This window comes from Denticeps clupeoides, chromosome 6 (assembly GCF_900700375.1).
Source record: "Denticeps clupeoides chromosome 6, fDenClu1.1, whole genome shotgun sequence".
Lineage (NCBI taxonomy): Eukaryota > Metazoa > Chordata > Actinopteri > Clupeiformes > Denticipitidae > Denticeps > Denticeps clupeoides.
Genome location: NC_041712.1, coordinates 6,230,658 through 6,257,917, shown reverse-complemented (window position 1 = coordinate 6,257,917; position 27,260 = coordinate 6,230,658). Strand labels below are relative to the sequence as shown.

Below are 27,260 nucleotides of genomic sequence, written 5' to 3'. Positions count from 1 at the left end.
CCAGGCGCCATACGCTCTTCTACATACTGCGTGCTGGAAGAGCTCTGAGCGCAACCATGTGTCCGTAAACTGGGTTCGTGATTGGGTCCCCTTGCCTCTGATTCTCTTACAGGAGGTGGAGGCGCTCCAGGGGTGGGGTGAGAAGTGCTGGCGGTTGAAGGAAGGAGTCCCGACTGGGGCTGGACCCTGCAAGAACACTGGGCTGCCCGAAATGCTTGTGGCGAAGCTCGTGAGGGCCGTGGACGAGGAGATGGAGTTGCCCGAGGGATCTATAGGGTGCATTCCTGGGAGGACCACAAGAGGGTCACATGTCCACATCAACACGTGTTCAGCTACTGTTATTTATTCACTCCCCATTAAACAGAGCTATGCATACATGCCGCAAAAACGTGGGAATGAATAATGAGACTGATTCAAGGTCCTCAATTTCACTCAACCCCAAGTTCTGACTGTATAAGCTAAATAAACAGTCAAGTAACGGTACGTAATCGTCTGAGATCATACGTGATTTTCTGCCTGTCGCAGTTTGATGCAATTCATGATTTATGATTCCTGGTGCGGTTCTCAGAACATTTCAATCATATTCTGTCTGAAGCGCATGCTGATCAAAGATGATATTTTTCTCACACGGTTTTCATCGATTTTAGGCGAGTCACAGAGCATTGGTATATCCCTATTTATCAGCCATAATTAAAAAATATTTATATCAGCCATAAAGTAAAAATATAGTTTACTTGTAACAAATATAGCATATTATCTCCATAATATAGCAGATCTTATGGAAATGCTTTTTTATGATGAAGTAGCATCACAATCGACTGCTTTTCAGCCAGTGCAGTTTGGTGGTTGATGTGAGACGTTTTTCCCCATTTTTGTGGAGGATTAAAATAAGACTTAGATGGTGATCTAAGTACAATCAAAAATATACAATAAAAATTAAAAATTGATCACCATAGTACGTGCACACACATTTTTTTTTTGGTGACAACTGGATTATCTTTTTTTTCTTTTATAAACCTCAACCAAACCTTCTATAAAACGTAAGCACCACACACACACACACACACACACACTCACCAATGGGGCTGGGCATTCTCTGTGAGGCGCAGCGGTACCCTGGTGCCTTGGAACCATCAGGAGGGGGCAAAACGTTGTCGATCTGCCCCATGGCTCCCATGTAGGTGGGCGGGGCACTATAGGGCTGCTCCGGTGGGGTACGGGTGGGTAGGGGGCATGCACCCCACACTTGGTTGTTGCCCACCTGGGTGCTGTCGAAGATGCTGCTGATATGGTTAAACAGTGTGGCAGGACCAAAGTTGGGCGGCAGCTGGGCCTTCGCGCCGTGCACATGCATCTGGGAGCCGTTCATCATGCCCATGTTGGAGGACATCTGCAGGGACACCGGCGTCATGCCCACAGAGGCCAAGCTGGGCTGCGGAGGCGGTGGCTGCTGCTTCAGGGGCTCCTGGGAGGCACCGGGCGGCACGAAGACAGACTGGTGCTCCGGCAGCGGGGCTCCAGGGGCCATGGGGTAGAAAGGGGCTGTAGGCTGCATGCGTGGAGACACTCCAGGCGTGGGCGTTGCGTACTGAGGTAAGGTGCTGCTGGTGTTGGTGATCGTGCTGCTGCTGGTGGGCACCGGGCGAGAGGCGGGCAGTGGGGCGCAGGCTGGGGAGGCAGCAGAAGCAGCAGAGCTTGGCTCGCTGCTGGAGGGGAAGGGCAGGGACGCCTGTTGCTGCCGGCTCTCTGTTTGGCCCGGCAGTGGAGGCTGAACTGTGGGTGACGCAGGGAAATGCAGGGACCCAGTGGAGGCGGGGCCTTCTGACGTGGGACCTCCGGAGGGCGTGGCCAGCTCGGCTGAGGACTTTTCCTTCCCAGACGTGTTGATGGTGGCCTCCAATTTGCCTGACTGCGGCTGCTGTGCTGGGACTGCAATCGGCACAGGAGGCGGAGTGGGGGTGTTCGGTGCACAATTAAGGGGTGCAGCGGTTGTCTGAACGCCACATACGCTGCCGGAGGCTGTTGTGACCGCCGTCACAATACAGGGCTTTGGATCAGTGGAGAAGAGCTGCTTCCTGACAGAGGAAGGCGTGGGGGTGCTGGAGGAGGTGGTACAGGGTGAAGATGCCGTAGAGACTGCCAGAGCAACACTGCTCGGGGTGGGTGTGGCATGTTCGGGGTGCAGGGGTGCAGCAGGAGAAGGGCGAGGTGCAGCAGCGCTACTGTGTTTGGGAGAGCTGTTGGCACTGCCGGGGCTGACTGGCCGTACGGGGAACGGCCCCCACGTGTTGGGAGACGGGGTGAAGGTGCCACCGAACTGGGCCATAGGAAGGCGAGGGTGCCGGATCATGGTCTGGGCTGCCAGAAGCGCCAGCTGGGGATGGGCGTAGGCCAGTGGCAGGGAGACAAAAGGAGGCCTGACTCCAGAAGCCATGTTCTTCCCCAGCTTGCCACCCTGTTGGGATGTGGAGGATGAGGACGACTGAAAAGAGACAGAGGAGGGCACCACGGCGGGCAGGCCTTTGGAGCTGGCCGCAGTTGTGCTGGTTGCCCCAGTAGAGGTGGTGTATGTTGAGCCGATTTTGGTGTTGGTTCCAGGGGTGCGGATGTGATTTCGGGGAATCAGGTCTTCCAGTTCTTTGGCAGGGTCCTGAATCAGAGCATTGATGAGCTGAACGGCGTGCCGTGTGGACTCAGTGCCACCTCTGATGAGGGAGAGAAAAGATTTATTTGATCAGAGCTATCTCAGCTACACACAACATGCAGTTTGTCACAGGAGGATGTGCTGCTCATAGTCAGTCCAAACTACCTGATAGTTATCATCCTTTCTCCATTTTTGTCCTTCTGTTTGTCCACATCAATGTGTGCACCAGTCACATCCTGGATCGCTGTGATGTTGCAGCCTCCACGCCCCATAATACGAGACACTACTGAGGCTGGGACCGAAAGCTTCTTAGACCTGAGGAGCAGAAAAGAGCGCAAGGCTTACATTTACTAAATTTGCTTACAGGGGATGAAGGACTAGCAACTCCATTATACTCCATTGTTATGTATATGATATTGCATTAGAACTGGCAAAAGTTAAGGGAAAAATTGGCCTTAAATGCCCAACAGGTCTGAACATGCCAAATAAATTACCCCTTCCAGTCTATTAACACTTTCTAATTAATAAAAGTGGTTCCATTCAAAAATCTCTCTGAGCACAACCGAAAACAAACTATTTTGCTAACAATAAATTAAAACTTCACATTAAATATCGAATTATTTGAATCATAAGTTTATAAGACTTTTGAAATGCTAGTGTAAAAGAGCCAGCAGCCAATACAAAATATTCAGTAGCCAAAGTAACCTTACCTGCGAACTACTTCTTTCCAGCCGTCCTCTCTCTTCTGGCCTCTCTTGGGGCTGGTGAGGTTCATCTTGCTGTTGGGTGAGGTCACAGGCAGTGAAATGGTCTTGAATGAGGAAGGCAGGGAAGTGGCTGTGAAGTCACTGATGCTGTCATGAACTCTGTAATAAGAAGAGAAAGGAACACATTTTACTGGGAACGCGCATAAGAACATTTGATCAGAGAGTGCATCTGTAAATCAGTTTATTATTTGATGTAAAAGCAGATTCTTACTTCTGCTGTGGTTTGGAAATGGACACTGTGACCTTCTCCTCTCTGGAGCTCTGCAGCGAGGGACCCAGCCTCTTCTCAGAGACCAGCTGTGGCTGTGTGAGGCCTGGGGGAGCTGATGAGGAGGATGAAGATGACGAAGAGGATGAGGAGGGCAGGTCGTTTAGTTCCTGGCTTTTGCTGCCGCTGCTGCTCTCACTGTTGCAGTCGGCACTGTCCAGGTTGTCAGAGTCGCTGTTCCCGCCCGGTGCCCCCCCGCCCCGGGGCTCTCCGTGGATCTTGTTTTTGTCTGCCTTCTGCTGGGCCAGTGCTACCTGGGGGTCTTGAAGTATGATTGGCTCACTCGGTGAATCCTTGGTCTTGTTCTTTTTGTTCTTGCGGTTGGTGCTGGGCGTGGTTACCACATTGGAGCGCTTCTTGCCAAAAGCAGAAGTGAAGGTGGTGGAGGTCGCAGAGATGCCGATGGTTGTGGTGGTGGTGGCACTGGGGGGCTCTATAGGGACCTCTGTTTCTGAAGGAATATTAAAAAGAGGATTAATCAGGAAGAGACTTCTCGCCTAAGGGATTTACACATTTAAAAGTAGAAAGCACACACACTTCTTCTCTATTTAACAAATCCATCTGATTTCTGTACTATATAGCCTCTCAGCAATACCAACTGCCATAAGAGATGTATTCCATTTCTTAATATATCTGCTGCCTGGTCCAAAAAATGTTAACGACCAAACTCACATACACAACCAGTGCAGTTTCTGGAAAGCTGAGTAGACTCTAATGTAAAAAAAAATATTTTCCATAAAAACAATCCCAATATGCATAGAAAAAATTAATTATTTTTTTTAGAATATTGGCAAGATCACTTTTATAATTAACAGGACTTTACAATTACGCTATTTATCAGATGCCCTTTTCCAGAGGGGACTATCCAGGACACAATGTTAGTAAGTGTTAGGCAACTGTGTTACCAAACAACCAGCCCATTATAAGTCGTTATTTAACATTAAATATCAGTATCAGTATTAGTCAATATCAGTATTAGTATCAATACTTATTTGTGAGGCTACTCTTCACATCATAGAATCACCAGGAAAAAAAAAAAAACATCAACTAATGGTACCTTCAGCAGAGTCCTTCTCCTGGTCCTGCATTTCGCAGACTTCCTTCACTTTAGCCTCCTCCTCCTCCAGCTTCCGCTTCTGCTCCTCTTTCTTCTTCTTGCGCTTTTCCTTGCGCTTCTCACGCTTGGCTGCCAGGGCCTGCTTCTTGCTCTCCTCGCGGGACTGTGGGTGCCGCACCAAAAATGAACACTCAGATTGCAGTAGCTGGATTTCCATACCATGAGCAAAAACCCAAATTTATCCGAGTGCAGATCCACAGGGCTGCATACAAACCTTCTCCAAGTCCAGCTCTTTCAGCAGGATGCTGGCGTTCTTGTTGGCCTCAGCCGCCTGCTGGTCCTTCGCTTTTACTATAGTCTCCATGCATTGGTGGCATTTCTTCAGCAGCTCCTGCAGACAGGCAGATACAAATAAGTTCATGCACATTTCTGTTCACATGATACTGACAACACTGTCCAATCAGTTATGAGTGACCAACAGTAGACATCTGTGCACATGTGAGTGTGTTACACTGACAAAAAAAAAAAAAAAAAAGTTGGAATTGAAGTACCTTGTCAGCAATGGTGGCGATGTATCTCATGCACTCAATATCAGATGGGAACTGATTCACTTCCTTAACCAAATACTGCACCACTTTTACATGACCCTAAAAAAAATATTAGAGATTACAACTGTAGTCTGTGATTAGCATAAATCAGTGACTATGCTACAGGTTGATAGTTACAATTTTATATTACTATAGGTTCCCATTTAGTTCAGTTTTGTTGATAGGCAACATGTGCAGGGGTTTAATGTGTAGTACCTTGCGGAACGCTGCCATGAGGGGGGTTATCTTGCGGTTGTCTGCAGCATCCACATCAGCGCCTGCCTGCACAAGCAGCTGAACGACATCAAAATGGCCACCGTTTGCAGCCAGCCATAAGGGTGTGTTCCCCTTTTTGTTGCGCACATCAATGTGGGCCCCTCTGCAAGGAATGTTTGAAAAAAAACATGACATCAGATGAGGCAATCACTTAAAAAAGCATTTAGCTCAGCAGGAGCCAAACCAACCTGTTAATGAGCAGCTCGCAGAACTTGTAATGGCCTTTATCCGCTGCGATGGTGAGCGCAGTGTCACGGGAGGAGGGCACAGGAGGGGCGTTGACATCGGCACCTTTGTCCAAAAGCACACGGCCTACTTCTGCATAGCCACCGGAGGCTGCCTCCATGAGTGGGGTCAGGCCCGTCTGTGGGTGGGTGGGGTATGAGAAATAGAATTTGGACATACAGCAACACAGCAGAACAGAGATGCCAGCGGAGATGCAGGTTCAGCTGTGAACAGACAGGAGTCAGATGCTCATACTGACCTTGGCACGGTGCTCCACATTAGCCTTGCGATCCAGCAGCAGGCTGACCACCTCGGCACGGCCCTGGAAGCAAGCCAGCGTGAGCGCAGTGTTGCGGTTGGTCTCAATCTGAGCGTTGATGTCAGAACCCATGTCCAGCAGCAGCTTCACTGCGGGAACGTGTCCATTCATGGCAGCCAGCATCAGAGGAGAGATGCCCAGTTTACTGCCAGTCCTGTTGTGAAGATGTGATAAAAAGATATGCTTTACATTAGTAATGCACAGGCTAAATATTTTACCATTGGAAAAGTCTCATGGAAGCAGGTATTCTGGACAATTTAGCTGTACCTTGAATTGATTTCAGCACCAGCGTTCAGTAGGATTTTGATGATGTTGACGTAGCCTCCTGAAGCAGCCAGACTGAGGGGAGTATAGTCAGAAACATTACGGTGCTCTTTATTGGCTCCACGAAGCAGCAACAGTTCAACCACCTGTGAGCCGAAAAAAGACAAAGAAAAAAAAAAAAAAAAAATCCTTTAGTTTTCATGCTGCATAATATAACATTTTATATATCAATATTCAGATTTTACAAGTATTACGATGGTGCAGTATCTATGTGTGTAGTGTGAGCTGAAAACTTCATAATAAGACTAAATATGAACAGAGCAGTTCTGTAGATAGGAGTTAAAAGCAGCACCTCCTGTCGTCCCCCGGAGCAGGCTAGGGAGAGAGGCGTGTCTTTAGTCCTCTCTGACTGGGCTTCAATGTCCCCTCCTTTATCCAGCAGGATCTCCACAACCCCAACATGACCCGCTGTTGCAGCCAGGATCAAAGGAGTAAAACCTGGAGGGAAAAGGTACCAGTTACACCACTGCAAACTCAATAACACATCAAATCACGAGTCCTAATGATACATTTAAATTATATTCTGTATCAGTAGCATAATGCAATGCAGCAACAATAAAAAAATACGATGCATGTTCTAAAAATGCAATGATTTTATGTAAGTTAACACTACTATGGCTCCATTATACGAGTCACTGTAAGGACGTTTAATTGTGGTTGGTCATTAAGTGACTCCAATCCCAATAAATGGCACACACGCTTAAATATAAGTCTACAGAGACCCACGGAGCCCATACCCTTCTTGTCCCGGTGTTCAATATTGGCCCCACGTGCGATGAGCACAGACACCAGCTCCTCGTGACCACCAGCACATGCCAGCGTGAGTGCGGTATCATGGTTGCTCTCCGTCTGAGTGTGAAATAAGACAAATAAATCAGACAAGCAAATCAAATCAACTACAGCGCAACATAAAAACACCTTAAATTACAAATTTGGCAAATTCTCTTAACTCTTCCGTACACCTTAAAGATGTTTACATACAGTGGAAATATTACTGGGGCAGTGAAGGCAGAGGGTGTATTTTAATTCCCCCCACTGTGTGGATGAGCAAAAGCTTACATGGGCATCAATGTCAACGGAGGGGTAGAGCGGCAGCATGGAGGGTGGGGAAACGGCGCTTATGGGCGTCTGAGAAGAGGGCTGAGGTGAGGGTGAGGTTGTAGTGGTCAACATAGGCACTCGGCTGCTCACTGCTGTAAAAAGACAGTAGGAGAAGGAGGGTTATAGTTACACCGGACTCCTGGGGGACTGTACCCGTAACTACTGATTGTAAGTCATGATAAGGGTGTCTGATAAATGTCGTAAATGTAAATGATTATTTTGCTTGCAAAATGGTTGCTGGTCCACATAATTCTATACCTGTCTGCCTTCATAATAAAAGTTATAGAAAATGGGTAAAAGTGAAAATTATTGAGGTAAACGAATATGTGTATTTTGGACATAGTTGTATATATTTGTACATATTTATTAAGATTCTGTAATGATTTTTGGAAATTGTGATGTAAATTGATCTATAACGGGATCTACTGAATCATCTATGCCTATTTAAATTCTTTATTTAATTTTCAGTGCGAAAACCTGACTGGTTTTTGCCAGTTTTTCACGTTTCAAAACCATCTCTACCGTGACTATATAAATCTGACTGAAAGGTTTTATTTGCACTGCTCAGGGAACATCTTTGTGTTCACACACCTGCCATGATGTCATCCAGTGTCTCAGTCAGCGTCTGTGCGGGCGTAGCCACCATGAGGCTGTCGTTGGCCTGGGTGAGGAGGCCCTGGCCCAGCCCCAGACCCTGTAGAGGTGGTCCCAGCATCACCCTCTGCAGGTCGGGGCTGGCACTGCCAGGGTACTCAGCGCTGCTGAAGTCGGTGGACTGCTGACTGGCCAGAGGCTGGATGGGCACAAAGCCTGTGGTCTGCAGTGGCGGGGCCGGGGGTCCCTGCAGCATATGTGCCTGAGGCGGTGGCGGGGGTGGGGGTTGAGACGTCTCTCTGTACAGGATTGTGTCCACCTGTGGAAGCTTGGCGTAGTCGGCGTCCTCGTCATCCTCATCTTCCTCCTCGTCATCCTCTTCATCGTCGCCTTCCTCGGCAGGCAGATGCTGATCGCCCTCATTGTTGCCCTCACCATCCGTGTCGGAGCCCAGCTGTGTGGCTGACAGGGGCAGGGGCGTGCTGGGCAGCTCCACCCCTGCCGCCAGCCCCGTCTCTTCTTTTAGCCCCTTGGCCTCCATGTACTCTTTGGTGAACTGCTGCTGGGTCTTGAGCTGCAGCTGGCGCTCCACCTTCTGCAGCTCTTTGAGGATCTTCTTCTTCTTCTGCACCTGCTCCTCTCGGCTCTTCTTCAGCTCCTCAATCTTGTCTTTGGTGAGCGGCTCACCCTGGATGAGCTCAAGAGACTGGAGCTGGGCCTTCTCAATGGCGCTGATTCGCTGGCCCAGCTCGTTCAGCTTGCCCTCCGTCTCCTCCACAATGCACTCCAGTGGCTGGTACGAGTGAAACGGGGGCAGCAGGTCGGCATCTAGCCCACCAGGCGTGACTGTGCCACTCTGCAGAGGGCTCAGCCTCTGCTTGGACACACCTGGTAGCCAAAAAAAGAGGGGGGTTAGAGAGAGATAGTGAGCCTAAACTTAATTAAAACGTGTATACATAATCCAGGGTTCAAATATACATTCATTATATTTCATAGAAGCAAGACACAAAGGATGTGTTATTATAAGGGGTAAATTATTTCAAATATGGAGCTAAATCCCCCCATATCTGTCAAAGAAAAAAAATCAACAAGTTAACCACTTTCCTGTGTGTTTTTCCACTTCTAATCTTGCTACACTATTTTATTTTACAAGCCGTAATATTTTGGATAGGGGGAAGGAGAATCAGAGTAGGATAAATCATCATTTACAAGTATATATGTAAATTTACGCCTATAAACTGAGTGTAGAAAAAAATTACTAAAAGGGCTTCCATAGTTAAGTATTTACACATAAACATGCAAATGTAACTAACCTTTGCTTGCAACGGGTGGTGGGGTGGCAATGCTGGAAGGTACTCTGTCTGGTTCCTGTGGGGGAACCACCATGGCCAGGGCTTGGAATGGGACTCGTGGAGCCTGTGAAAAACCGAGCAAACAAAAAAATGTTTGTGCCGCGCGCGCACACACACACACACACACACACTCAAACAGGCACAAAAACAATTCTAAAGCAACATTTTTCACAGAGAAATGCATGTCTGATGTGTGCACACCTGTGACGTATCATGGGAGGGGGGTGTGAGCTGTGACAGGTCTGGGGTGGGGACAGACAGGATGTTGTTTGGGTAGTCGAGCAGGTAAGAAACCACATTAGTGTGGCCACCCTTAGCAGCTTCAATCAACATGGTAGAGCCATCCTGTAAAAAAAAAAAGAAAGAATAAATAAGCAGAAATTAATCTTTTCATTTTACAACGTAGTCTCTTGTTTTAATCTAATCTTGCTACACAGAACATCCCCAAAACATCCAGGGCCAAGTGAGAAATCAAGGCTATGGCCTAGAAGTGCAAGTTACCTTCAGTCTGTGAGTGGGGTCGGCTCCATGAGCCAGCAGTAGTTCCACCACCGCCAGGTGACCTCCAGCGCAGGCGAGAGAGACCACTGTGTGGTCATTATTTGCTGTGGCCCTGTTTACTTTAGCACCTACAGACAGGAAAAAAAAAAAAAAAAAAGTGTAAGCAAACTTATCCACACAAACATACATAATTAGTGAAACATTTTAGGGACGCACCATAGCAGATTTTTGAAAGAGTATGAGTGCTCATTGATAACATGTACCAATAGCCAATAGTAGAATGAATTAAGTAATTTTAAGGTGATAAGAACTCAACATTTCTCCAACTTCATCAGAAGACATGACAAGAAAGTGGACGCGAAAGCGGTTCATAAAACACATTTTTTGTTTGGAAACAAAACCACCAATAAATGTTAAATCTACATCTAAACCCACTTACATTTATGAGAATTTGGTTGCATATGGAATACCAACATGTGAGCATGGTATTGGGTCAAAACTAATTACTTGTACCTAAAATGTTTAATTAGGTATTACAAGCACTGGATTTTCAAAATCTAAAAAAGGTACCTTTGCTAAGAAGGAACTGGACAGTGCAAAGATGTCCTGCTCTGGCTGCTTTCATCAGAGGGGTGCGGCCTCCCTCAGACTCATGTTCCTGCAGGATGTAGAGTAATATGTAAAGTAAGGAAAAACCACTACGCTCATTCAGTTACACTCACTTCATGTGAAACAATCAAGGTACTTAACATCAGGCAAAATGTTCCTTATTTCATTTGTGTGGTTTTTATGTGTTATTAAACAGCCAGAGGCAGAGGATGCAAGGACACCCACCAGGTCAGCGCCTGTCTGCAGCAGCACGTCAGCCACATCTGTATGTCCGTTCTCACAGGCGTATGTCAGCGCTGTGTCACCCGTTGCCGTGGTTGCATGAACGTTAGCCCCTATAGAGAGGGGTATTAAAAAAATTATTTAAACAAAAAATTGACTCAGAGCTCACCAACCCAATACAGACAGGCAGACGATCTAAAGGCCTTCAGCTTATCACTTCATTTAAACATGTTCCCCAGCAACACACAACTACAAAAACCCATAAAAGCACAACTACGATCAGCTCACCTGCGGTAAGAAGGTATTTAACCAGTTCCAGGTGCCCCTCCTGCGCCGCTTCCATCAGTGGCGTAGAGCAGCCCAGCTCAATGTCAGCTCCAGCCTTGATGAGAAAGTCAGCCACCTCCAGAAAGCCGCCGCAGCAGGCCAATGTGAGCGCAGTCTCCTGCGTCTCCTCTGTCTGAGCGTTGATGTTTGCACCTGTACAGGGACAATCCGCATGGTGAGGTGGTTAAAGAGGGAACAATACTTTTAGTTGAAAACATTTATAAAAAAATAAAAAAACCTGGAAATAATAAACTCAAAAATAACAAATAATAGTTTTAACATTATGTCCATGCTAACCAGCTATCAGAACCTCCTGGGTCTTATAATAACAGTGTGTACCTCAAGTAGGAGAGCTACTGTAGTCCAGTCAGCATTGTGATTCACATTAAGGAAAAGAAACAATGCTGCCCTGATCTTATTTGAAGGTCCGGTCATTCATAGGTACTGCTCTACAGTGATTACTCCAGTGAATGGAGTAATCAACACAGATAAAGGATTGGGCTGGGGCACGCCTCGTAAACAATTATGGCAATGCAAAAAGTATGTGTGCGATGCGTTGGATCTAGGGGTTTTGAAATGAATCTTATAACCTATGCAGACGTGGACGATGCAGTGCAGAACATAACCGATTATATCATAATGACATGATTTTGTCAACAACTTTAACCGTGATTTATTTTTTCACAACCAATAGAGTTAAAGCAGTCTAGTGTTCAGTATGCCCCTTCGAAACACACACACAGAGTGGGAATGAAGGAAGAACGGATCTTAACAGTCCCTGAGTGCCCAGAGATCTACAACACAACATTATCATATTACCCCGAGTTTAAAAGACCACGCCTATTTTTTTGTGCTGAGCCCTGTGGCAAATTTGGCGCATTGAACACAACATTGCACATACCGTGTTCGGTCTGAAAGCAGCTTTAGAATGGCCGCATGAGGTCAGAGCAGACTGAACAGTGCTGATGTTTTAGGCTACTGTTGGATATCTGTGTAATATATGATGATATATCTTCACCTTCTAAAATAGTCACAAAAAAATATTGGCAATATTGACTTCACGATGCTGGTCAACTGTGGTAAAGTACATTTACATTTACGGCATTTATCAGATGCCCTTATCCAGAGCGACTTACAATCAGTAGTTACAGGGACAGTCCCCCCCTGGAGCAACTCAGGGTTAAGTGTCTTGCTCAGGGACACAATGGTAGTAAGTGGGATTTGAACCTGGGTCTTCTAGTTCATAGGCGAGTGTGTTACGCACTAGGCTACTACCACCCTAGGTACAGATCAGCTGATAAATTAAATTGCCTGCCTGAGTTAAGAAATATATGGTAACATGTTACCATGACATGAAGTGTCACCATGGTGGAGTCTGTTGTTAGGACTGGGCAAAATTCTATCATTTTGCCCAGTCCTAACAACAGACTCCCAATGGCATACAGGGCCCTAGAAATAAAATGTCAACTAGTTGCAATTGTGCAGGTGTATGATTGTTCATTTTGTTGCCATTTAACACATTACAATTTCAGAATAAAGTCCTTTGTCAAAAAAAATAAATAAAAAATGCCACTGTTACTCAAGAACAAAGTGATGAAAAAATGCTGCTTTTTCAGAAAAACGCAAATCTGCTCACATTATGTCATCTTAGTGTGCGTTCTACTCCATATAGGTATGAAAGAAAAAAAATTATATTAATAACCTATGGAGAAGTGAAAAATATGAAGCAAAAAACACTGTGGTATCAGCAGACAACCCACCTTTCCTGGGTTACCACCCGCATATTGATGGAAGCTCCCTGATGCTCACAAATTATACACAATAACCAAGAAAGTTTTACTGTGAGAATGCATGGGACTAGCATTTATGGTATTGGCATTAAATCACTGAAAAGTAATTATTAAACTGGTTTATAAAAAAAAAAAAACTATCCTTCTGGTATTGACATCTACAATGTTCAATTAATTCCCAGCCCTACCCAAGAGAAAGTGATGTAAACCAATTAACATGTTATTTATGTAGCTAACTTCATCAATTACAGAATTTAATCATGTTTAAAAGTTCATTGTTTTGGAAACCTCTATGGAAGACAGATTGAAATTTCAATTCACAGAGCTGAAGAACTGTACAAAGCAAATCAAATAAAGAAAATATTTAAACTATCATGTTGCAAAATATTCCACTGTCCACCCATCTGAAACCCGCGGGGGGACTGCGGGGGGAAAGGAATCCAGAGAAAGTGAATTTTGGAAAAGTTTGACATTGTCTGATGTCTACCTTGTGCCAGGAGCAACGCCACCATTTCCTCGTGGCCCTCGCGCGCCGCCTCCATCAGCGGGGTGTAACCCTCATCGTTCACCTCCTCCAGGTTGGCGCCCCTCTCGATTAGCAGGGCGGCCAGCTCCACGTGTCCGCCGCAGGCAGCCAGGGTCAGCGGGGACTCGAAGGAGTCTGCGGGCATGTTCACCTGCGCCCCACTGTCCAGGAGCAGCCGCGCCACCTCCACATGTCCGTCCTGCCGAGAGGTCACAGCTAGCGCTTAAAATCCACCTTTATTTTGCGTGTGCCTATGAGGCGTGTCAGAAAACTGGGGAGAACTCGTTCTCTGTGCTTACTTTAGGGCGTGTCTACAACCTGTGTACTCCATACTTAAGGACCATGAGCACAAATGCAGAACAAGCATGTTCACATCGTAATGGTGTGAACATGCACAGGCTCTCTCACCATGCAGGCCTCCATGAGGGCTGTGTGCATCTCATCTGTTTTGTGCTCCTGGTCAGCTCCCGCCTCCAGGAGAAAGCGTACCATGTCCAGGTGCCCTGCAGGAGACCACATTTAACATCAGGCTGAGGCTACATTACACAATGTCAAGAGTTCACGTCCACTACTAGCACACAGACCTTTATAGCAGGCCAGCGTGAGCGCGCTCTCCTTGAACTCGTTGGAGTGCGTGTTGATCCCGGCACCATACTCCAGGAGCACACGTGCCACCTCCACGTGGCCGGCGCTGGCTGCCTCCATCAGAGGGGTGTGTCCATTTTCGTTGTGATCTTCAATGTTAGCTCCCTCCTTCAGCAGAACTTTCACTACATCCAGGAAGCCTCCTGCGCAGGCGTACGTCAAGGCAGTGTTACCTGCACCACAAAGGAAACAAGGGGCCAGGGGTCATTTAAGTAAGCACATAATGTCTTATCCTTAAGTGGGCTTCTCAGATATATTCAATCTCTTGGATTTGTCCGGACCAGTGTGGGTGCAGAGTTTTTGAATAACCATTATTATTGGCTGAGTTTTATTATAGACTGCCTAAAAAGTCCACACAATGGTCCTAAATAGACCAGACTCCTCAACCCTGGTCTTCAGAACACCACAGCAAGACAAGTTGCCTGTTCTAGCTGACCAAATGACTCACATCAGTGAGGCTGGTAAACCATCTGGACCTGAGGCCATACCTGTGGAGGACTGGGCGTTGACGTCTGCCCCATGGACCAGGAGTAGTTTGACTATGTCCACGTAGCCACCGCTTGCTGCTGCCATCAGGGGGGTGATATCGCCTTTGATACCCCTGTCTTCTACATTGGCGTGCATGGCTAAAAGCACCTGCGTGAAAATTTCAAGAATAACTAAGGTCAAGAACGAGAACTAAATCTGGTAGCCTCAAAACACAATTACAAAAAACATACAAAAAACAATTATAATAACCAGTAAAACTGAACATGTATAATATTGTAGTATAACATGGATTGCATGATGAACAAGTCCGATCAGAAGGACGTCCGTGTACGACAGTACCTGTGCAAGTTCATAGTACCCAGCCGAACAGGCCAAGCACAGCAGGCTCTCGCCCTCCTCTGTGTGTTCGTTGACGCTTCGCCCCTCGTCCAGCAGCTTGCGCACAGCGTTGACGTCTCCGTCGGAGCAGGCCTCAGCCAGGCTACGGCTAAAAATAACCAGACTGCTACAGTTACTGCGACTGTGCAAGGGACAACTACTAGAGTAGCGTACACATAGTACTCGGCAAACCTGCACAGCGCAGACTAATCCTCCTTAACAAAGACAAGTCAGCTTGAGTTCATAAGCAGGAGAAACATTGCATGCTAATACAGGTTACACGTTCGGAAACATGCAGTGTGTACTGCTGTAACTCAACAAACATAAATGATTCAAACATGACCCTAAGACTGAACTATAAGAGTGTTTAATTTTCCGCATTGGTGTATTGAATAATCAATGTCACATGGTGCAGGGTACAGTGACCTCCACGTGTCTATGGGTGGGTCTGTGGGGGGGTAAGAGAGAGAGGAGATCCATACTTGTCTGCCTGGCTGGCGTTGAGTGTGTTCTCGGCCCTCATGCGTGTGAGGGCGGCGGCAGCTTCATCCAGCGCGCAGCTCACCGACGACGTCAGACGGCGCAGCACCTCTGGATCTGCGAAGGCTTTACCATCGGCAGTGGACAGTTTACCAATGCCTGCAGTCCGCAGCCAACACCAGCATTCACACCACAGCAGCCGCAAGGCCCAGATGCAGCCGTGGTTAGTGTCAGCCCATCACCACACACACACACACACACACACACACACACAAACAAACAAACAAAGACAGCAAGCCTGGGTTAACATGTGTTCAGTCCATGCACATCAGGGTGGGGGGTAAGGGGGGACAAAAATCAGGAGCACACAGTGGACTTCCCTAACAGTACAGTGCAAAATGAAAAGGTGTGGGTTTAAGGGGCCTTTGGATCCACTAAAATTTGGTGGGCAGGAAGTTAGAGATTTGATAAAGAAAACACAATCTGAACAATGAATATATAAAAATGTATGAATATGGATATAAACAACTAAATCAATACATAAAATTGTTAAGTCTGATGCATTTCTAGGTCCAACTTTTTAGACGAAAGAACAAGAAATAAATTTTCAATTTCTTCACCTACTGAGCCATAATGTTAGATTGGCTAAATTTAATGTAATTTAATGAGTCATGTGAGCAAACTATGCAAATTTAAGAAAATACCAATCTTTCTGCAGTGTGTATATAGTTCACACAGCCACAGAAATCAGCCCACATAACAGACACCATTCTGTAGTGGACAACAGGCTCACATGATCTGATGGGCTGTACAACTGGTTTACTTATGCAGACAGAGAACCATACAGTATGTAGGGAACAAAGAGACACAGATACACACGCCATGATGCATAGTCTTCCTCTCTCTCTCTCTAACACACACACATGGAGAGAGGGAGAGACAGAGCTTACTAAAGCCCAGTGCTGAGTCATGAAACGAGCTGCCGCTGCTGTATGGAAATCCATTGTTACTGTTAATCTCCCTCTTGGTTTTCCTACATGCTAACCATCAGCTCAATTGGCAGAGCAACCCAGTACCTGTTCACCATTACACCCCAAATCTATTTCACCCATCCAACATCTCTGCTGCAGCCACAGCACCTTTGAATGTCACAAGGCAACATTGAACGTTTACAACGTTAGGCCTCCCAAAGAAACACTCAACATTTCATACTTTCAAATCCCAAAGTTGATATACCAAAAACCTATCAAAAAAAAACTATTCGCTATTATGTTTTTTTTATTAAAAGGTGTTACTGGTCCCCTAATACTGTATCGGAGGTCTCATTAATAAATGTTGAATAATCTCACAGAGATAATAGGGGACGTTTAATGAAATCACTAACTTTATATATTTATATATATATAAACTCAAAATGAATACAGAGAAAAATGTTTTGCTGAAATAAAAAAAATAGTAAATTTTTAAATACCTACAAATTGAGTATTTTTAATACATCTAATTGGTAAAAACATATTACTTTTGTCTTGTGTGGAGTGACATATTGTGATATTGTTCTAGCAGTAATCATATTGTGCCCATGTTCAGTCATAATAGCCTGAATTTAAACGTAAAGAATCATGCATTATTACTTTTGCTATTTGACTTAAAATAAATGACATTTTGAGTCAATAGTCAGACACTATTAATCTTATGATCTGGTAGATCATTAACATTAGTTAATGATCCATCAAGTCAACCCATGTATTAACCCCCTCCCAACAAATAGCCTTCAATGAAAGTCTTAAGAGCACAAGTATTTTTTTTTTTTACCATGTACCGGTATATTTATGTTTAACTTTTAAAATGATGAAAAGATCTATCTGAGGAAAAAAAATACTGGAATGTATTTTTCTTTTTTCCCCCGTAACATCATGCAGCCTTAAAACAGGCTATATCAAATGAAACAAACGCAGTCAAAACAATCTACTGAACTGAACACATCAGTACAAACTGCAGCTTCAGTCAATTCTCATGCTGGACAACAGTCAGCATGGTCACCCTGACTGGTCCTCAGGTACACAGGCCCAAACATGGCGAAGCTGTGCTGCACTATTTCTCCTGACACCACTATTAATGAATTCCACAGCATGTGATACAGAAAATGTGGGATCAGACCAAACCAGATAGCCTTTGCTCAACAATGCAACAACGAGCACATGGACGACCTTTGGTTGTTACCAACCACCTCCTGTTTAAGGAACAGCTGAATGCCGAGAACACCTGCTGTTACAGAGATGCTCTGGTTCTTGTGAAATTCTCTCATCCTTACACTAGCCTATTTATCCTGTTCCACCTGTGGGTTTAAACTTCAGAGAGTATCACTGGGAGAGTGTAAGTTCAGATGTGACATAGGACTTCATAATAGAGATGACCAATCAAATGAAGCCCACAATTGAGTCCCTGACTTCCTGGACCGAGAAATTAATTCTTCACAGTCCAACCCATCCCATAATTCCTTCACAGAATAATGGTGGTTGCTGCAAAGAAAACTACGACCAAAAAAAACATTTTGAATAAAATGTTTCTTCAAATAAAAGCTTTTAAATGCTAATTCTATAGCCTTCCAGCCTCTATTGCTTTTTTTATTGTGGATTGAGAAATGGGAGTAAATATCATAATGCAGGCTGGGCTTTGTTTTTCTCCATCTCCCTTGGGACTTATGACATGGCTTTTTAGCTGACTCTGGTTGTGGAAGTGGAAAGATCAGGAGACCCATATAACATATGAGGTCCAATAGGGGTGTTACTGTACAAGATCAGAGACTAAGCAGTTTGTAGTTGATACACAGTAACCCTATGATAAGGCAGCGTTCACCCCATGACCCTCTGCTAACAACATAGCCTCCATGCGGGCTATAGATCATTAACATCTACCTAGACTTCTCACTGTAAACATCGTACTAGTGAAAAAACAAAAACGGGCATTAGGTGCCTATATTCAGCCAAGGCTCTAGCTCTATAGGAATCTCTCTCCAACCCCCTGAAATTTCTATATCCAGATTGCAGCGCTCATTTGTGAACACCTGGACAATGCAAACATGGCCTGGCGTGACTACAACCGGTTCATAATGAAACATTATCTTTTGAAGTAAATTAAAGATAATGTTACTGCAGCCCACCTGCACAAGGGCAGCGCATAAGCAGCACATTTCTGAGCTGTTAAGAGTGCAATTTTCCCCTCTGGAAGACTTAAAAACAAACAATGAATAATTTATAGCCAATTTGAAATGTAATATATTTCACTGCATTTGTAACACGTTTCACACTAATGTACAAGAAGGCCTTGATGTGATTCTTAATTCCAGTGTACTCTCACTGTGACAGATGCCAAACCATTAACATTAGAGAGAACTGTGACATATTTGGCCGTATAACATGACCTGGGTTTTTTTTTCTATATGTTTTTGGACTAATGAATGTGAAAAATTGGCCAGTATTTCCAAATATTAAGACAAGCACCCCAAATCAGGGAAACATAGATTACTTGAAGTAGAACACTAATGAAAGGTATCTGCTGTATTTGACACCTGACAGAATGAGGCGCTTGTGAATGATTTGACTACTTCAAGGATTCTTAACTGCTAAGAGATGTCCCCTGGCAAGAAACTTTAAATGTAATTTTTTTTTCTGTCTAAGGAAATAAGTACATTTTGACATCATGCAATTAACCATATTCATTAGAGTGACCACTATCATTCATTTAAAAAAAGAACCGTGGACACATACAGTTTCTCAGACAAAAGCTACATTTTTTTGGTTTGCTGAGTATAGAGCAGTTCAATCAGGGTTTTGCAGGCTTTTGTGGGGATGTATTTGTGAATTTCACAACTGGCTGACCAGGCCCAATAAGCAAGATAATGTATAGAGATATAAAAGCATATGTACATGATCACATGTTTATAAGAATAGCTAATCAGGCTAGTTCTATAAAATATTTTGCTAAGTTGAGTGAAAAATGAACTACAACACCTTTCCTTCGGGTCTGTGTGCATGCATGCATTATAGTGAAGGTCACATTTCTGGCAATCCAGTTACAGCGGCTGTTGACTAACATGAGTGTTTAAACAAAACTTAGTTTAAACTTACGGTTATTGGTCAAATTTGCATGGGCATACAGAATTTGTGTGGGTTGGTTGAATTTATTGCACTAATAATAGATGAAACCGTGACACTGCAAAGTCTGGATCAACAGAAAAAAATCTTGATTAACTCATTTGTATTTCCATATACAAAAACTTAAGCTAACAAGCTCTAATGTTAGTACATTAGTACACAACACTATATATCATTGTCAATTCCACTTATTTGCTTTGGCCCAGTTCTTAGTTGATATGAACAGGCATTATTTTAATAGAATCGTTATGATACAAGAACAGACAAGTGATTCTACTTCACCAAGTACATGAATAATAAGATGAAGCAATATAATGGCGTGCTGGAATCCACTTCACTAAAAGGCTACCATTGCTACAGCCTCCTTGCCAAGAATGAGTCTTGAGTCCTGTTGCTGGCTACTTGTGACTGCTTAGCCTTTAAGGTCATGTATTTAACTCATACTAATGTTAAATAATCTCACAAAGTGAATATTTCATGATAGAGAACCTTTAAAAGGTTCTCTTCAATTTCAGTTTGAAACTACAAATTATTTAGCAATACAGAGAAGATCTGAAACTCAAGGTTAGTGATTGCCACTATAACAGTAATTGATTGATCACATTTAGATTTAATCAGTAAGATTTTAAGAGGGGTCCACATGTAAAGAATATGAATATATATTATATATATATATATATATATATAAAATTTCCAAAAATAAATGTTAAGGAAAATGTATCCTGTATTCCAACTGGTAGTCGCGTCAAATCGATATTAGTTAGCTTAGTACAAACCTACTTTGCATCCCTACTATTTATGTATAAATACATGTACAGTGTATTGGAGAACTCAGGCTAACCTTTCACTGAATGTTATACCTGTATAGCTGAGCAAGTGAGAAACTCGCCTACTAAATTTTTGTTGAACCGCCCTATTCTGTTACTGTGGCAGGATACCATTTTACACAAAAACCTATTACCCTTCAGATACAGAGATAGTTAGTTGTATTAACATGTCAAATCAAGGGCATTTAATGTCAAAATGAAAAGCACCAACAGTGAGATTAAGGCTAGGCATTGCGCGAGTGTGCGCGCGCACACACACGCAAACACACATACACACACACACACCTGCAGCCTCTAACAAGGCTTCGAGCCGTGCTTGTGTCTCTGGGTCTACTGTTCTCAAGTCTGTTCCATCTGCAGCGCTGGACAGGAGCAGCTCTGACGCTGTCTTTAACACGGGGTTATCCAGGTCTTCTTGATCTAGTATGAACGACTCCACCTGAGGGTAGACAACAGAGAAGCATTAATGTTATTTTTCTGTGAAATTTCTAAACTTATAGATTGGTCCCTAGTGTACAAAATGAGGGATTCCTATGATGGACATTTTAAAGTGCTCATGTAAGTCATTCTGGATAAGAGCCTCTCCTACATTTTGCAAATGTAAACGGTTACCGTAGGTTTATGAAATTCCGAATACGAAAGTCAAGTCATTGTCACATGTGATACACAGCAGCACAGCACACACAATAAAATTTGTCCTCGGCATTTATCCCATCACCATGAGTGAGCAGTGGGCAGCCATGACAGGCGCCCGGGGAGCAGTGTGTGGGGACGGTGCTTTGCTCAGTGGCACCTCAGTGGCACCTTGGGGGATCGGGATTGGAACCGGCAACCTCCTGATTACGGGACCGCTACGGGTTACCACTGCCCCTATGATATGATATTTGCTTTGATTTAGCCTGACCAAAAGACTGTTTTCATTTCAATATTTCATCAGCAAATATGAGAGTATGGTCAAAATGACTCATCAGGTTCAAATGGACAAACACATAATTATTACACACACACAGCTCAGTGTGGCACCTTCACGGCCCCAACCGAACATGAAAACCCCACACACCGAGAAGAGCCAACCCCAAACCAGCCTAAAATAGCTCTCCTGGCACACATGCCCACACACTGCCGCAGACAGGTAATTAACGCACGAGGGCACCAGCGGCAGAGTTCATCCGCCCGCCGCTGCCTGCCCCCTCTCCCTCGCGCGGCCTGGAGCTCAATCCGAGAGGGGTATTTAGGCTCTGAGCCTCGGCAGAATTATGGAGCTAAGCGGTGAGATGAGCTGATCAGCGGGTTTCCCTCACTTCCCCTCACGTCCCGCCCCCCTTCCCTCTCGCACTTTCCCTCCCCCCGACCTTGACCCGCCAGCCAAATGCGCTGCCACTCACAGGGCGGGACGTCCCATTCTCACTCGGCCTGGCCTCGTACGGGAGCTGTGGCAGACCCAGACACAAACAGGGTTACTGTATCCAAAAAAGCCTTTCCAACTGTACTTCTGACTTGGAGAAAGGTCGGGAACAGCTGCTGCGATGGCGAGCAGTGGTGACCAACTGCCAAAGCAAGCACCGTTTTCCCTTCTGCCAGCAACACTCACATCACCAGCAATCTTCCTCGTTCTAATGCATGGTATAGCAGCAAGGAGACAGGTCAAAGGAGTGCTAAAGATAGAATTGAACTGAATTGGCATTATCCAGCATTAAGGAACGTACCACTGGCCGACACCCTAAGCTAAACCCCATTCACAACAGCACGCTGCATCTTTACAATGATTAAAGCAGATTACACCTAACAATACAGCCATGCACATGCCAAATACACAGACATTCATATAGAAAAGGGGGGAGAGAAAAAAAAAAAAAAAAAAAAAACTCACTTCACAATTCCATTACTAAGAAAGATGACAAACATAACCTGTTACAATTTGCTTTATATATGTGTGTTAGTGTGCATGCATACACACACACACACACACACACACACACACACACACACACTTTAAATAACAATAGAACTGATGAACACTCACCACTCAATCTACTACAGTGAATTTCAAAATTTTCCACAATGAGCACAGTCTCAAAGAGTTTCTCCAGGTATTGCCATGGTAAGCAAGAGTAAAATACAGTAGAATAGTGCAGTCTACAGGTTTAAAAGGGAAAAATGTGTGTTTATATGCAGTTTACTAGTCTAATAACCACACTGCTGGAACGTCTTTTCTAATAAGAACTGTTATTCTGATGGATTAATATTTATAGACATCAGCATGGAGAGGCAGGTGGGCACATCAGCAGGAAAAGCCCCCATGGCAGCTTCTACAGCCTGTTCACACCAACTCGCAAATGTTTTAGTGTTTTGGTGGACGCATGGCTGTGGGCAGTGTTCATTTTTGGCCATGTACTGATGACACCACCAGAACAGGCGGCTTTGATTCTCGGCCATTAATTTGACTCCGACGCAGATGAGTGTGTTAACAACACACACTCCCCTCAGACAGGGCTGCACACACTGGAATGTGAATTAAGAGCCTGTTGCAGTCAGACGATCATGTTTTAAACGCTGAAACACTGGCTGCTGAGTGCCTGTTCAGCACACTAGCAGTTACTGAAACAAAGAATAAGATCAGTCACATTTCCTGACATTTCATTCACTACATTACATAGCAAGGGGAAAACACAATAATAAAATATGTTGAGATTATTTGAAGTTTGTAAGGAGTGGTCTTGAAGGCCCAGTTTTGGAAGAGATGGATGCTGGACGGTAAAATGAAACTCTGGGCCAAAAGGAGTGAAACCCCCCCCACACAAAAAAAAAAAAAAAAGGCAAGAGGGTGTGGTGAGCACATGTGCGGGGAGGGTAATTAAAAGCATACTGGGACATTTTGATGTGTTGAAGCTGTGGCGTGGTCTCTGGGACTCGGCTGTCTCAGGGTGTGAGGACATGGAAAGGCCAGGAAACCACTGACATGTGGTTGGGATGTGCAAAATATGAGTGAGAGAGAGAGAGTGAGCGAGATAGACAGAGTTTCTGATATTGTATTGCAATTTTCAACCAAGATCAAACAGATCTTGTATATAATACTAAAAAGTGAACTTATCTGTGCTTAATACACATGAGTATGTATCACCAGTACTTATTTTTGTACAGTGGATAACATGTCAATTTTATTGCAAAGTGGGATTCTCTGCGATTCCTGCAATTTCTCTTTTAAGTGTCAATGAATTGCTTTTAAATCATTAAATGTTAACCTAATATATTCTGGTGGCGCAGTAGATCACTTGTTAAACAAATAAGCCAGAATTTCCATTTGGCTCCAGCTCCCAGGGTGCAGGACTGATGCTGGAACTGCTGGGTAGAGGCGACCTGAGTCGGACCTGATAAATTCAGGGTTTGGTATTTTCAGCTTCGTCCAAACAAGAGACCTCTCGTATGACATGCCTCTGTGCTTCTTAAAAGTGTGACCATTACAAACAGAATCCCCAAATGATCACAAGTGTCTAAAAGGAGAACTGAGAAAACACACACACATCTCCCGACCTTGTTCATGTGATTACAGCTGCCACAGCTGAATTTTCAACCAAATGACCCACACATTTCTAATTAACACCCCTAAATTACCACGGGTCCATGTAAAGGAGGTGAGAGAACCCCTCTGAGCAAGACTGACACATTCCTAACTCACTGTCCGCAGACCCACTCGGATCAAGTGCTGGAATCGGCACTACTTCACATCGAAACCCGCCTACCTCCCTCACACCAGCCTCTGAACCAAGAACACACACTCTGCCCACTACCAAACTGTCCACAGAGATACACGCCCAGCCAACAGCATTTCATCAATTTCACCCAAATCCTCAGACACGCACCCACACCAGCCCTACTCACCGCTGTCCAGCAAAGTCTGATTACAACAGACATTACTACTCTGTCCAGGGGTGCTTATGTCTAGAAGCGTAATTATTTCTGTAACAATTCTACCCTGATCTGAATGGAATAGCAGAACTGGTAAATGTTTGTGTGTACATGAACGTTTATGTGTGGAAAAGTGATCATCAATACTCTTCTGAACTTATAAATGAAATTGTAATTCTGGCAATCACGTAACGGCTATAGTATTTCCTACTTTAATGCCATCAAAAATGTAGCATGATTTTACTGTCATAAGTGTGATGAGTAATTAAATGAATATTTAATAATTAGAATGTTTGGCCACAGACTATGAGGCCTAAAATGTAATATTTTTTGTTCAAAAATAATAAAAAAAGGATGAAGTGAAGCTTGTGGTCTGAAGTACAGCGAGCACAACGATACACACAGCCCAAAGGACCCTTGGCCGTCAAAAACAATATTTCCTGTGTGGGACCATACCTGAGGACGTAACGTCCGCTCGGCACTGTCCCCTGCTCAACATCACAACCTCTTCCCCCACTCTGAAGAGGAAACAAAATACCGGCGACACAAGGGGACACGCGACATTAGAAGTTATAAATGGAAACGGACGCAGACACACCCCTGCCCTGCAGACAGGACCGAGGGGGGGAAAAACGGGCACACAGAGGGTAGGTTCATGCATCACGTGAACTCTGAACTCTGACATCACTTCCACCAATACGCGCATGCTGGGATGTCCTCCTCGCACTGTCAATTTACGAAGCTACACAAACATTTACTGAACTTCAAACAACTGCAAACGCTCTTAATATAACATTTCACTAAATATTTTAACCCCCCCCCCTCGTGTAAACACTAACAATGTACACTTAACTACATATATCCAGTCCAGGAAAGAGACAATTTCATAAGTTTATGACGACTGTACAAATACCGATCTTTGCTATTCATGGCGCCAGAGACCCTTTTGGAATAAACAAAAAACGTAAACTATTCTGGGGGAAGGGGGGGGGGGGGTCATCTATATATATTATTAAAATAAATCTTGACATTGATCTTCAGTTTGTCAGTCGTATGAACAGAGACAACAGAGTTTTAATAAACGTACGTTTCAGGCGACACTAAGGTGGAAAGACAAGTCCTCGACGACTAATATATTATATTCCGATATCTCACCTAATTATTAAATATATGACTTAATTATATAATCTGTTACCCGGCGCTAAAAAAAAGGAGAAAAAAAAAAAGAGACAGCCATAGCAATGCTTCAGCATAAAACCAGCGACGTCCAGATAACTCTCCACCACGCCACTACGCATCTTAAATGTACAATCCCGAAAGGCCCGGACAACAACTAGCCCAAGTGCCCCGACTCAAGCGCTCTTCGGTGGGCTAGATGCCCACTCTCAGTCGGCAAGCACATGGATGTGGCGAACAAGACGAACGGGGGTGGGGGAGATTTTATATATTTATATATATATAAATAAAAGCTGACAAGCCGACGTGCAAGGGTGCTAGATGGCCGAGCTAACCGCATTTACCAGCTAGCCGAGCCATCTGTTCGAACACCCTACTGCGAGGAACTGGCGTACTGCGGCCCAGCTCTCACAACACTGCCCCTTTAGCGCCTGCGCTAACTATTTACCCGAGAAAACTCGGTCCACGCACGAACCCGATAGTTAGCAGAGCCGCTAGCGGGCGCGTTACGCTAGCCGAGCTAGCCCGAGATGGCGCTGCCCGCTAGGCCGTGGCCGCAGCCATCGTCGCAGCTAACTCGCTACAAAGCTTCCTCACTTGTTCCTGTTTATTTTGCTGGCGTTCGGCGGATCGCTACGCCACACGCTTCGCACACAACTCAATTCGCTGACAAATAGCGTGGGCAAATGCCACTGGTTGCCGAATATGCGGCTAATCGGGCTGGAGGACGGACGGGTCCGGGCGGCGGCGAACTGCCGAGCAATCTCGATTAGTTCCCAGCGGCGCGCTAACGCCTGTTAGCTTACCTCAGACACCTCGTCCTCGTCGCTGCCGGAGCCGGGACCGGAGGACAGCACTGCGGCTGCGGCGAGTTTGAAGTCGAGCCTGTCTGCCGTGGGCCCGCCCGCCTCGCCAAACAGGCGGACTTTCTTTCCGCCAACGCCGATCCCTAGGCCCCCGAGTCCGGCTCCTGGTGTAGCTCCAACCCCCATCCCTAAAGCAGGGGAGCGCGGAGTCACCGAGTCAATCTCGTCCTCGAAGCCGTCCGTCAGCATTGCCGTCCCGGCTACTGCATCCTGCATACTTCCCTAAAGAATATGTATATTTGTAAAGGTAATGCAGTCCCTTTACTTTCTTCTGGGGTTAAATTATTCTAAAAGAAACCCGTTTTACTTCAGAAAAAATCCGAAAACTCTCCTGAAGCGAGAAGAGAATCTCTTTCCCCCAAGCCATTAACTTTCTAACAACCTACCCTGCTTCGTTCCATTTCTGTATTGACCCGCCTCTAGTGTAATTGCGTGAATATTATTGGCTGCTGTGGCAACACTCTGGTCTGTGATTGGCGAGACGTGCCGTAAGTCAGGCGAAAGCACGCAACGTCAAGGTAGGTTTACTTTGAGGTTTAACGCCAGGAACCATATGTCTTAAACGGGGATTGGACAGTGGCACGCCTGTCTCAAACTCCCACCTCTCCAGATACGCCCATATTTGTAAAGGTTTATTTGGGTTAAAGATAACTGTTATCAAGAAACAGAAAATATATAAACAATGCAAAGCCTAGTGTTGTTCACATGGGTATACAGTCATGTTTATTCGTTTATTTAAGCTTGTTTTACTTTTATGGTTCATGATAACTCAAATTACTAATTTGGTGAGTGGAAATAATGTTTTCATTTATTTTCACTCATGCATCAGACATGAGGCCTGATCAAGTGC

General features: G+C 44.8%; 1 protein-coding gene across 7 annotated transcripts in view; it reads right to left on the bottom strand.

Annotated features, from left to right (window-relative positions):
• The window catches only part of ankhd1 (ankyrin repeat and KH domain containing 1), a 28,320-nt gene extending 1,542 nt beyond the window's left edge, over positions 1 to 26,778 (bottom strand). The window contains exons 1-31 of one of the 7 annotated variants that reach the window (XM_028983221.1): positions 26,718 to 26,778; positions 26,351 to 26,632; positions 20,748 to 20,901; positions 15,484 to 15,640; positions 14,963 to 15,125; positions 14,623 to 14,770; positions 14,074 to 14,307; positions 13,898 to 13,992; positions 13,451 to 13,688; positions 11,135 to 11,326; positions 10,850 to 10,959; positions 10,586 to 10,673; positions 10,016 to 10,143; positions 9,716 to 9,859; positions 9,476 to 9,578; positions 8,160 to 9,050; positions 7,527 to 7,660; positions 7,205 to 7,316; positions 6,760 to 6,905; positions 6,411 to 6,553; positions 6,084 to 6,297; positions 5,788 to 5,963; positions 5,540 to 5,702; positions 5,288 to 5,383; positions 5,011 to 5,127; positions 4,737 to 4,899; positions 3,623 to 4,130; positions 3,355 to 3,510; positions 2,810 to 2,959; positions 1,078 to 2,705; positions 96 to 284 (exon numbers count right to left, since the gene is read on the bottom strand). In XM_028983221.1, the coding sequence (XP_028839054.1) occupies positions 96 to 284; positions 1,078 to 2,705; positions 2,810 to 2,959; positions 3,355 to 3,510; positions 3,623 to 4,130; positions 4,737 to 4,899; positions 5,011 to 5,127; positions 5,288 to 5,383; positions 5,540 to 5,702; positions 5,788 to 5,963; positions 6,084 to 6,297; positions 6,411 to 6,553; positions 6,760 to 6,905; positions 7,205 to 7,316; positions 7,527 to 7,660; positions 8,160 to 9,050; positions 9,476 to 9,578; positions 9,716 to 9,859; positions 10,016 to 10,143; positions 10,586 to 10,673; positions 10,850 to 10,959; positions 11,135 to 11,326; positions 13,451 to 13,688; positions 13,898 to 13,992; positions 14,074 to 14,307; positions 14,623 to 14,770; positions 14,963 to 15,125; positions 15,484 to 15,640; positions 20,748 to 20,901; positions 26,351 to 26,632; positions 26,718 to 26,777 (7,282 nt within the window). In that variant the 5' untranslated portion in view covers position 26,778. The remainder of the gene's footprint in view (positions 1 to 95; positions 285 to 1,077; positions 2,706 to 2,809; positions 2,960 to 3,354; positions 3,511 to 3,622; positions 4,131 to 4,736; positions 4,900 to 5,010; positions 5,128 to 5,287; positions 5,384 to 5,539; positions 5,703 to 5,787; positions 5,964 to 6,083; positions 6,298 to 6,410; positions 6,554 to 6,759; positions 6,906 to 7,204; positions 7,317 to 7,526; positions 7,661 to 8,159; positions 9,051 to 9,475; positions 9,579 to 9,715; positions 9,860 to 10,015; positions 10,144 to 10,585; positions 10,674 to 10,849; positions 10,960 to 11,134; positions 11,327 to 13,450; positions 13,689 to 13,897; positions 13,993 to 14,073; positions 14,308 to 14,622; positions 14,771 to 14,962; positions 15,126 to 15,483; positions 15,641 to 20,747; positions 20,902 to 26,350; positions 26,633 to 26,717) is intronic. The other 6 variants (XM_028983224.1, XM_028983222.1, XM_028983223.1 and 3 more) reach the window with 6 other exon arrangements.
• Positions 26,779 to 27,260: the final 482 nt, after the last annotated feature.